The sequence below is a fragment of the Protopterus annectens genome, chromosome 10.part0 (assembly GCF_019279795.1).
Source record: "Protopterus annectens isolate FY-2018-M chromosome 10.part0, PAN1.0, whole genome shotgun sequence".
Classification (NCBI taxonomy): domain Eukaryota; kingdom Metazoa; phylum Chordata; order Ceratodontiformes; family Protopteridae; genus Protopterus; species Protopterus annectens.
The window spans coordinates 1,163,758,781-1,163,771,236 of record NC_056744.1 but is presented as its reverse complement, the minus strand read 5'-3'; the positions used below and the strand labels follow the sequence as shown (position 1 = coordinate 1,163,771,236).

The following is a 12,456-nucleotide window of genomic DNA, read 5'->3' as shown; positions in this document are numbered from 1 at the left end:
CTTACTAAGCTTTGTTCTCTTTTGCTCATGTTTTATTGTCAATCTTCATCTATTTTCAAATGCACACACACACACACACACACACACACACACACACACACACACACACACACACACACACACACACACACACACACACACTCCTGTTCAAGTTCCTTTATATCAAATTTCTGTCTCAGGCTATTTTCTTGGTACTGCAGTTTTCCTGTTATAAATGCTACTTTTACACATCTATCAGGACCAAATGCCATTTTTGTATCATCTGAGAAAGTACTAACCACTTGTAATTATCATTTCAGATCCTCATCTGACGACTTATCTAATTTTAAATGATCCAAGAAAAGTAGATGAGATGTCTTTGAAGATGACTGGCTATAGGAAATTAAGCTATAACCATAGACTAGTCTATTAAGTAAACAGCTTAGAGGGTTAAAGGCAAGACAAAACAACAGGGGTGACAAATAACCACAATGGAATTTCTCTGGGATAATGATTTGCCCTTTATCGTGGCTCAGCTGCAAAGTGGTTTGCCACTGTTTCATATTCACTGCAATGTAATTAATAAATGTAGTGGATATCCAATACATCAGTAAGTATTTAATAATCCATGAATATGGGATGCTGTTGAATGCTTTTTTGTAATCTCTCCATGACATATTTGGATTTTCCTGTTTTACAGTTCTTTGTTATGGCTTTAATTATGAACAATCCTTTGTTCCATATGACTTTCATTTATTACCGTTTTGCTCTTTTGCCATGACTGATTTTTTATTGATGTCTATAAACTTGATAGTTCTTAGGATGGTTTGCAGGTTCACTCTTAAGGAGGAGAATGGGTTTTCCTGTTGCAAAGGTTTGGGATGTGCATAAGTAATTTTTATTCAGGGTAAATCTTTACGTAAAGATGTTAATACCTTTAGCCAAAAGTTAGGCACTGTATTTGGATGCAGGGCTTATAATTTAGATGGTTTTCTTAAATTTGTCTCAAGTTCTCTGACTGTTACTTGCTCCCATTTCATATCTTCTACATTTGGGTGTCATAATGTTTCTATTAGACTTCTGATCTATTTGGCATCTTTATGTTCAACAGGGTCTTCAAAATGTTTTTTTTTTGGTGGTGTTTTTTTTTTGCTTTGTTTCCCAGTTGTCTATAAAACATTTTGCTAATCAATGAATTGCTTGTTTTGTACCCTGACTTTATATTTATCTATAGGCCTTCTAATTTTTCTGCTTGCACTAATAAATTTAGTTAATTATTGGAAACAGTGAATGGTAAATCACGGTCTGTTTTAATATTGGAAATAGTGAATGATAAATTATGGTCTGTTTTAAAAAAATGCTTTTATCACATCTTTTTAACAATTTTTGATCTTTTCCCTTTTCTGTATCCTTCCACTAGTGGCACTTCTTGTCCTATTGGCTTTATAGTTTTCTTTATTTGATACTTCCATGGTGGCATTCTACTTGTTCTTTTCCTTTCCTTTGCTATTCTATGCCCATTATCTGTATAAGCTGCAAGGTAGTTCATCCTATTTATTTCGGGTTATATAACCTGAATTTATCTCAACCATCTAGTTTACTGCTTTAATCTGTTTTACGTGTCTTCTAACATTTTCAGTCTTATTTACTTTCTGTAATCTATTACTGTTATCTGTCTTAATACATCTATTCATATCCATTAAGCAGGTCTTCCCTCATATCATTTTCATATGGACTGAGAGCATACACTTGGATCTCTGTTTTCAGCTCTTTCCCTTGCTGTGCACTTCTCACTAGTCTTTCATACAGGCCTACTACAGAAGGTTCCAGAGCATTGTCATGTGTCATTCCTTCAAAGCATCCTGCTCCATTTGGGTCCTCAGTGATATCAAATTGTAATATTACACCTGTGCCAAAGTTTCCACTATTTACTGATCTTTACCTTGCTCTGCAATTATAACTGAATTTTTGTGCAAGTATCCTACAGAAGGTTCTAGAACATTGCCTTTGCCATATCTTTTTTCAGATACATCCTACATCACATGTTGGCTCCTCCATCTGAGGACTCACTGGTCCATCATGTTGAGATAATGCCTGTGTTGGAGTTTCCACACTAAATTCTTCACTTCACAGATAGTCTATCACTTCAGTTTCTGTTTCATTTCTACCTCTCTAAACTTTTTTTTTTTTATTTATATTCAATCTTTGTGATCTTACTTTTTTTGTATTGTGAAATTGACCATATCTGGGTGTCTTTGGCTGTATTCTTTCTTCAAATACCTTTGGAAATGCATTTTTTATATTGATTAGCTTGGCTTTCTTTTCTGCATAAATACTGTACAATATCCATGCTTCTTTTTTTCTAACTTTCAGTATTACTCTTTTTTTGTTTTTATTGTTCACACAAGAAGACGCTGATACTGGGAAAGACTGAAGGGGAAAGAAACAATGTCGGAAGCTAAGGTGGATAGACAGGATTTATAAAGTAATGAATATGAATCTGCAGGAATTTAAAGAAGCAACTCTGGCTTGCCAAAGTCTTTGTGGTCATGAAGTGTTGGACTTGACTAAATAATATATATATATATATATATATATATATATAGGTCTATGTCACAAGATCAGAAGTACAAAATATTGAAAATGTTAATTTGCCCTTTCTCCACTATTGTCCAGTCTGGGAGGTAGTACATATAATTAATAGGGGTGTGGGAGTGCAGGGAGGCTTGCCCCTGCATTAAAAATGTTTTCGATATTTTAAGTTTTCAGACTTTCGAACATTCGATCTTATGACAGAGTTTTATATATATATATATATATATATATATATATATATATATATATATATATATATATATATATATATATGTGTGTGTGTGTGTGTGTGTGTGTGTATGTATATATATCTATATATATATATATATATATATATATATATATATACATACATACATACATATTTTATATATATATATATATATATATATATATATATATATATATATTTATATATATGCATATTTTATAGTCATGGGGGAATTCATTGCCTGATGGCAGGGAGATCCAGAGGGATGAGACGCACAACTGGAAATGATGCATCCAGAGTACCACTCAGACTGATGGCCCTGGTGAAAGGCAAGAATTTTCAGTCAGCAGAAGCTGTACAAAAAAGTAATGCTGGATCAGTCTGTGGGTTAATATCCACACTAGTAACAGAAGGCCATCATTCCAAATGATCAATCAACATACAGAGACCTAAGCCATGACTTACTTTGGTAGGAGCTAGGCACTCAGTCCAGGTTTCCAAACTCAAAGCATAGCAAGCATGCATATCAGAATAAGCAAATCATAAATTACAGGATTATACACTTGTTTCTTGTGAGTATTTATTTATGTTTGTCTACTAGGGTATGTTTCTTGTGAGTATTTATTTATGTTTGTCTACTAGGGTAGGAGCACTGAATTTCCTACCCTTTTCAGCTGAGTTCTTAGGAAGCATAGTACAATTTGTATTTGTGAGTTTTAACAAAATAGTACACATTTTTACAAAGTGTTAACACAAATTTCATGTCAACACAATTCTGGATAAAAAGCATGTACCCATGACTTATTTAAAAATGACATAGTTGTTATCAGCAAACTTCCAGTTCCTTAATATTTACAGGTAGCATTTGCAAGAGCTAATTATTGCCGAAAAATTATTATCTTTAGAATTTAAGTATGAAGTGTATCATTCAGTTAGTTACTTACAGAAAGGTTGTTAAATCGCTCTACTATTTTTGCTCGTTTTTTGATTGACATTGTGCCATCCAGTCTGACATACAAATATCTGTTGGGAAGAAAAAGCATTTATTATTCAGATATTACAAAAACTTTCTTCACAATTAAGATTTTGCATTATGTTGGCTAATTGAACAAAACAAGACAGGTCATAAACTTAACATTTATTGTAAAGCCAAATATATAACTGCAGCCAGTTGATTGAGATGGTGCTTTCTCAAATTGCAAAAAATTCTAAACTGTAGATGCCACAAAGAAGATTATAGTGTTATCAAAGAATTCATGTGGTAGACTGAGCTACACAAACAGGTTCACAAAATTCATGAAAAGGTAAGCGGGAGAGGCAGATAAAGATTTTGTACTACTATGTAGAAACCGATGCAAACATTTTAGACAGTCTATGAAATACTCAGACCTGTATAACAAAAGATAAAAAAAAAATAAAAGCATGGCATAGCTTATTTACTACAAACTGTGTTGTATAAATGTTTATAACATACATAAAAATGGAAAAAAAATTAAGACAGGAATCTTAAATAAGTACAGAAAAGGGTGATGTTATGATACTGCATGATCACAACTGTGAGACGCAAAAGGTAAAATCAGAAGCAAAATAAAACACTGAAGTTGAAGAAAACAGATGCAGGTTGCATAAATTAATATGACACATTGTTTTAGTTTATATTTATGAACATAAACAACTTCTGCTTCCACTAAGTTTGCACTTTGTACAAATTGCTAGTGTCACATGAAAACACTGATTTTGGTCCTCTTCTCTCCTGGCCTCAGTTTAAAACAGGATTTGAATAGCTGAACATCCAAATTAATAAAACAAATTATTTATAGTCATTGTTAATGATTATAGTCAAAGCTAAAAGCCAAAGGTGGACTCAAAGGCAGAGACCAACTGATTGCAGGTTGGAAAATCCCAAGCCTGAAGAACCAACTGGCAAAGAAGGTAAGACTTTGTGCCCCTGTGCCTGTTGATATACCAGATGACTGTGGTATAGTCTGCAAAAACCTACAGAGGACCTGGAACCCAGAGGGAGTGACAGGCCTCAAGACCTAGGATTAGAGCCCTCATCCCTTTGATACTTTTGTGGTCTGATTTCTGTTGATGAGATCAAAGTCCCTAGACTTTCAGATTGTTGGAGGAAGCTTCTCAACCTTGATCAGAAGCATCCATGTAGAGCTCTCAAGTAGGAACAGGAACCAGAAAAGGCAGACCTGGATTTAGAGTGATCTGTTGAAACCACCAGCGGAGTTCGAATTTGAGACATGGTAACAATGGGACTAGAAACTCCAGAGGGTGGCAGTGCTGGAGCCAAACAGTCTTAAGAGATCACTGGAACTTTCTCATGTGGGGTTTGGCAAAAGGGACCATGGGAATGGTGGATGCCACAAACTCTAGGGTTCAAACAAATTCTATTGCAGGAAGAATTGGAAGAGGAAAAAGAGACTGGAAATAAGCAGCCAAAGTAAGCACCTTGGGAGGAGGAAGATATGCCAGCATTGGAATGGTCTGAATCCTGAAACCCAATAAATACTTGTCTTGAGAGGGAGCCAACACTGACTTTATGAGATTGAGCGTGAAATCCACAATGCACAGGAGAAGCATAGTGAAGCATAGATTCTGAAGCAGAAGCTGCTGCTGAGAAGGGACTTGACTCAGAAGGCTACCAAGATAACAGAATATTTAGATTCCATAAAGTCTATAAAAAGCAAACAAAGGGGCCAAACATTTGGTAAGTATACTTGGAGCTGTACAAAGACCAAAAGATAAAGCAGAGAACTGATAATGGGAGGAAGAAACAGAGAAACGTAAACATTTCCTGAAGAGAGGGTGAATTTGAATATGGAGGTAAGAGTCCTTCAAAATCCAGGTAACCTAGAAAAGCCTGGGGAAGCAAAAGAGGGAAAAGGGCCTGAAGAGATAACATCCTCTAAGAAGGAACCTTGAGAAAGGTGTTGAGATAGGACAAGTCCAGAATGGGTCTCCATGTTCGTTCCTTCCTGGGAACCAGAAACATTCTGGAATAGAAACCTGTTCCCTGTTGAGACAAGAGAACAGGGTCTATGGTACCCTGTTCCAACAGATCTTGCAGGACCAGATGAAATGAGGAAGCTGGCAAGGAGGAGGCTAAGGAAGACCAAAGAAATGAGGAAGGGACTTCCAAGCCATAAAACAACTGTGTTGGATGACAGAAAGAACACAGGAGTCTGTAGTTAACAGTTGCCAAAAAGGGAAGGAAATGGTTAGCCTGAGATACAGTGGAATCTGGCAGAGGGGGAGAGGAGTCTGCATGTCAGATAGAGGGAGATTTATCAGGAAAAGAAGGTTTTTGGCCCCTAGAAGCTCTGAGCGGGCTTATCTGTGCAAATCCACTTAGAAACCCTCTTACACCTAGCAGGTTGTCTAGGTTGCCTATGGACATAAGATTTTGAAGGATAGTTTCTCTGGAACTTGGGTACAGGAGAAACAAAACTTGTTTAACATCCTGTATAACCTTGCTCTTATCCTGCAGGGTTTTAAACACTTCTGCTGCAGCAGTGTCAAAATGATTCTGATTATCTAAGGAACATTTAAAACATTGCCTTTAATATCCTCAGGCAAAGTCTGCAGGCTGAATCAGGAATATGTCCTCATGACACAGCCAAATGCAGTCACCCTATTGGATGCATCATAGCTGCATTTAATAGAATGGTGAGCTACCTGAGAGGCAGAACTCAGTAGCAGAAGTCTAATTTTTCAAATCAGGACTGCCACTCAAAACTCACCCTAGCTGGGATAGAACAGCTACATACCTGGTCATGTGGGTCTGGTAATTAATGTCTCTAAAAGCCAAAGCAGAAGTACACACATTTTTCCTTAAACAACTCTATAGCACAGCTGTTCTTATCAGAAGGCAGAGGCTTGGAGGAGGAAAGCAGTTTTGATGGCTTATCTGTGGACACCGATAAAACAGCAGGATCAGATGACAGACTTTTATATAAGTACTTATGATACTCAATTATCTTATAAAATCCTTCTGGCTTCTTAGGGGCCGGGGAATGACAGCCAAGAGCCTGAGAAGCCATTGCAGAACATCTGGGTGAATCCATCTGTAAAAGTTCATAATACCTATTTTGAACCTCTAATACTTGGGAACAATCTCATTTAAGTGTTCCATCATGCAGACCACTGTATCACCAAAGAATACTTCCACAAAAGGAGAATCAGCAGACAAAGAATCACCTTCATCAGATCCCAAGGCCAAAGAAGAGTGTATCTATGAGGAATATTCTAAGGATTCTGCACCGGAGTCCAGCTCCTCATCAGATGAAGCAGAATTATTAAGGGTCTTTGAATAAGTGGATGATGAGGGACAGACAATCCCTGTGGAGGTGTCTGAGCTATGACGGCATTAAAAAGCCCTTGAGTACAGCCCTGCTACTCTTTGTGAGGATCCTTAGCTGCAGTAGTCACGTTTAATTTTCAGTTTCTTTTTTAAGGGAACATCTGCCTTGACAAATCTAGAAGGCTAAGAGCCCTGCCTTGATTCAATGAGAGTACCAGGCACCTCTTTCCTCATTAAAATTTGGATATTCCACATAGGCCCTTTAGATATAATTAGCTGAGGTTCCCTCTCAATATCTGTACAAGATGTATGCACAGCCTTGGAGAACTCCGCATTGGCAGATGAACTGGTATTAACACTAGCTGGTTCTCGGGTTCTTCATCCAACTTAAGGGAGACATCCAGTGGAGGCTGCTCAGCAATCAAGTCAGAATGAGCTTTTTTAGCTTATTTCTTAACAGGTGGCTAAACTTCTGGGTGGAAGGATTCGGCCATGGTACCCTAGATCAATAACTTCAGACATTGGTTTTCCAGATAAATAGAAAGGGAAGACAAATGGCTGCGGAGTATCACAGGGAGAAATGCCCGACAAATAACACTTTAAGTGGGGTCATGTGTAGTGCCCAAACAAAAAGGCATTTCTTGTGTCTCTCCTTATGGAGAATCGGCCTTCCACACTCACATTTCCCCTTTGTGGATGACATGAAAACAAACAAGGATTGGAAAGGAAAGGAAGGAACCCAGACGGTGTACTCATCTGTAACAGGCTCAGTAGAAGAACTAGCTCAGTGGATGGTGTACAAACTGTAACATGCTCAGCAGAAGGCATACAGAACAAATTCAGAAGTTGCGTTCAGACTGGCATCAAAGTTGTTCTGAAGATTAGGCATCCATGTATCACATGTGTATATTACACCTTGCACATAGGACATAATTCTGACATATAATGCTGGGAAGGTGTAAAGGCTTGGTAAACTGGCTGGATGTTATATCCTCAGCAGGATATCGCAAGAGTAAAGAATACTGCAATAGTAATAAGGAAGGACTTGATCAAGTATGACTACCTACCTTATGCAGACCCTTGTAGTCTCCCTTAGATGGACATTTAAGCAACAGATTTCTTAGGAAGTACTCAGCACATAATATGGAGTTTGTCATGACAGATTCTGACAGAGCCTACCGTGGTAGGAATGAAGTCAGTATGAGATGGGGACTGAAAAACTGCAGACTTTCTGCAGTGTTGGAAATAAAGTTGCTACCATCACCTCTGCAGAAAAGCAGAGAACAGCTTGGAGAAGATATTGGACAGACAGGAAGAAGACAAGAGAAAACGGGAGTGTCCAGCAAAGAAGTGGCCAGATTATATGACAGCAGATCTGTGATAGTCAGGCATGAGTGTCAAAGAAGGTAGGAGAGTGGCACTGAATTGAGACAGTTAATGTTACACCCTAACCCCATACATAAAATGTGAGAAAGGGGATTGATAATGATGACGAATTTAGTTGGTGAGTGATCCATTCCACTACTTTGTATATTACTCTGTGCATTCTTAACAGGAAGTAATTATTTATAGCAAAAAGCAAGAGTACATAGGGAAGCCAGGTAACTGCTTGGGTTTTGTTCTAGCAGAAAAAAATGTTGCTGAGCTTGTTTTGGTTAATTTATCCATGAATGTAAAGTCGCCAGTGGAGTGAACGACTTGTATAAGCTGCAGGCATATGTGAGTTTATACATTCTGTCCATGATTTACACAACTGGACAGTGGTTACTGGAAGAATGGTGTGAGCATAGTTAGATCACTATTTTGTACAGGCTGGTTAAGAATCTATTAGCTTAGAGAGTACAGTTCTGTAAACTTACCATAACAGCAGTTGTTTGAATAGATCACTGTCACAGTAGCCTAAGACATTTGGGACTTTCCCCAATAACTGGCCAACTTTCAAAGCTCTCAAAAAAACAGATTACGGTGGTTTGGACATGTGCAGAAAACAATCTCGTGAGGAATATTTGGGACAAACAGGAAGAAGGTAAGAGGAAGCAAGGATGTCCATCAAAGAGCTGGATGGACTGTGTTAAAGATTTGCAACAGTCAGGCACAAGTGTTGAAGAAGGCAGGAGTGCTGCACTGAATCGAGAGAACTGGTGGCAGTTAACACGATACACCGACCCCATGTAGAAAAAAATGGGAAAAAGGGGGCTGATGATGATTTCAAAGCTTAAAGGTGCCTTTCACATGCTCTTTCAGGAGCTAAAGAGACTCTCCAATAAAGACAGAGTGCCAAATTAGTCATAGCTTTTTTTTGTCTGGAAAAGAGAGGCAAGAGCCCTGAAAGGACAACAGTTGGAAACAAACCTAATGGTAAAATATATACATAAAGGTCTACACATCCACACTCTTGCAATACAAAAGTAAAACAGCAAAAATAAAGGGGTTAGATGATGGGGTGGCTACTGCAACTGTTATCTATTAGAACATCTACTACTATAGTAAGTTTATGTACATATCTATATTGTGTTTAGCATTTAGATCATGGTTGCAGTAGCCTAAGATATTTGGGTCAATAGCTTAGAAAGTAAGTGAAGAAGAGAAAAAGTAAACTTAGAATCCAGCAGGCTTTGGAGAATGGTTGTAGTCAAGCCTAACCTGGACCTGGAGAAGGAATCCAGTTTGTAATGATTTGTAAAATGTACATAGGACCAAGTCACTACATCCAGAATACTTTTAGAGTCCACCCCTTTACAGAAAGCCACCAAAAAGCCAAAACCCTTGTAGAATGGGCCCTAATCATGCATGAGAGTGGCTTATTTTGGTCAGTGTAACAAAAGTGAATAGTGTGAGACAACCATCTGGAAATAGTTTGCTTTGACACTGGTTGTCCTGCCCTCTTGCCTTCATAGGAGGCAAAAAGATGATCAGCTTTTCTGAAGGCTTAGTTTTTGTCTAGATAGTATCTGAGCTGACTGTGGACATCCAGAGTGTGAAGAATCACTTCTCCCTTGTTTTTGGGTTTAAGTAAGAATTGAGATTAACAGTCTGGCTAAAGGTAAACTTGGAGACCACTTTAGGCATAAAAGAAGGGTTAGTTCTCAAAGAAACACTGTCCTTGTGAACATGCGCAGGAAATATTCACCATGAGTGCATGCAATACAGAAACTCTCTTAGCAGAAGTCAGAGCAATGAGCAAAACACTCTTCCATGTTAAGAATCTCATAAGTCAGCTTGATGAGCTGGTTCAAATAGAAAAAGAGTAAGCTTTTCAAGCAAAACGTGAAGATCTTAAGGATGAGCCACCTGTTTCCTGGGTGGACAAATATGTAATACTACTTTCAAAAACTGTTTAACTTCAGAATGGTTAGAAAGGGGGAACCTAATGGCAGACAAGCAGAAATGACCAACAGATGAACCTTGATGGAGGGATAATAAAAGCCAGAAGACTGTAACTCAAACAAATAATCAAGTACAGCCAGGCTTGAAGAGGGTCCTAGTTCCAGCCTTGCACCAACTAGAAAATCTTTTTCCACGAGCACATATATGATTTTCTAGTAGCATTTTTTTCCCCAACTCATTTAATAAATACTGCACAGAAAAGGTGCCTAAAAGGTACAAAAATTCAATCAACCATGTTGTTAGTTAAAGAATTTTCAAGTTGTTTGTAATCAAATCCTCTGCCTTGTGTGGGCAAATCCAGTTTGTGGGGAATTATGTGGTAAGTGCTCTTTGAGATATTGAAAATATGGAAGAACTCACTGTTGCCTGGGCCAAAAGGGAGTCACCACCACAATTTTGGGCACTCCCTCTAGATCTTCGCAATCCATACACATGTCCATGGGAATAAGAAGGCATCTCTCTTCCAGGCCTGTTTTCAGGAGAGCTGCAGCAGAATTTCTTTAGTCATCTGGTCTGAGAGAAGACAAACGGATCTTCTTGAGGTGTTCCCACAGTTGGATTAATTCTGGTATGACCCACTGATGAAGTTTCCATTTATGAGGGTCTGTTCAGGTCCTGCTTAGCTTGTCTACAATCAAATTTTGCTCTTTTGGAATGTATGAAGCCTTAAGAGTCAAAATGAACCGAGTTGGTGTTTCCCAGGCTATTATAGCAAATTTGCAAAGAGGGTACGAGCTGGTACTCCCCTATTTGTTTATATACCATATCATTGTGGTATTGTCTGTGGGAACTTTAAGAGGTCCTTGGGACCACAGATGATTTAAGACTTTCAAAGAGCTGATCACTGCCAACACCTTTCCGGCATCTACGTGCTTCTGTTGGTAGTGAAGATTCCGCAGAGTTTGCATTTTCACTCTTTTGGAGCTTATCCAGAACAATCCAGTATTGACTACTTGGTAAGAGAATATATATTTTGATTTTATTTTATCTTCTTACCTCATTTTTCCAGTGTTTGTAGGAAGAAAGGGATAGTTTGTATACAGGAAAAATAATTTTGATATATATTTTGTTTCAACTCTGAATTTCACTGTTATTTGCTAGAAAGGGATATATTTTAGACAAGCAAACTAGACATACCAAGGGGTCCAGTCAGCTATTAATTAACACATACTGTAGACAGGACAACCCAGAGCTCATCTGAAGCAATCGTGTTGATTTGTGATTTATTATGTAACTGCTTAGTGAGAGGAGATTTATTTTGATCTAGATTTTATTTTCAACCTCTGATCTTTACTGCTATAATGAGGTGCAACTATAAATTATAGCAATTAGAAGCTACTGTGCTTTGCAGTCATTTCTGTTACTGGCACAGCTGGTACAGTAGGTTAGACTGACGACTTTGAATTACTTCCTCTTGTATAAGGTTAGCATAATGTACTTATTAAGTTTTATATTGTCTGTGTGATTTTCTTACTGACATTGACTTAAAATTTCTTTGAGTTCTGTGGTGATTTTGATTATTCTTTGCTTTTAGAATTCCTTATCATTTGTAGCTAAAATGGAGTCCTTAAATGAGTATGCCATTAATGATTTGCTAAAGTAAAAGTAGAGCTAAATGCTATGTATATTTAAAGGTAACACCTGCTAACACTGGTGACCTGTGTTCCTCATGTCAAAAGTTGGATAATTTGCTTGCCATTATTAGTTGTAAATCTACACTTACTGAAGATGATGATTGCACTTGTGCAGTTGGCAGCTTGGACAACTGCTGTTACATATATTAATGACTGGACTGATGAGACTGTAAAAAAGCCTACCAGGTAATGGAACATACTAGACGTTGTTTGTATTAATTTCTGTCAAGTTTTACCACTATTCATGTGCAGTGATAATGGGGTTACACAGGTTAAACTGCTTCTAGATAATTCCATCAAACTGAAATCTAAATCAATGCACAGAAGATTAATAGCAG

The 12,456-nt window shown here is 37.7% G+C and overlaps 1 protein-coding gene across 1 annotated transcript in view; it reads right to left on the bottom strand.

Annotated features, from left to right (window-relative positions):
• RAD54L (RAD54 like) overlaps positions 1–12,456 on the bottom strand; it is a 652,988-nt gene that overhangs the window by 205,012 nt on the left and 435,520 nt on the right. Inside the window, exon 15 of the mRNA XM_044085902.1 lies at positions 3,730–3,808. Within this exon, the coding sequence (XP_043941837.1) occupies positions 3,730–3,808 (79 nt within the window). The remainder of the gene's footprint in view (positions 1–3,729; positions 3,809–12,456) is intronic.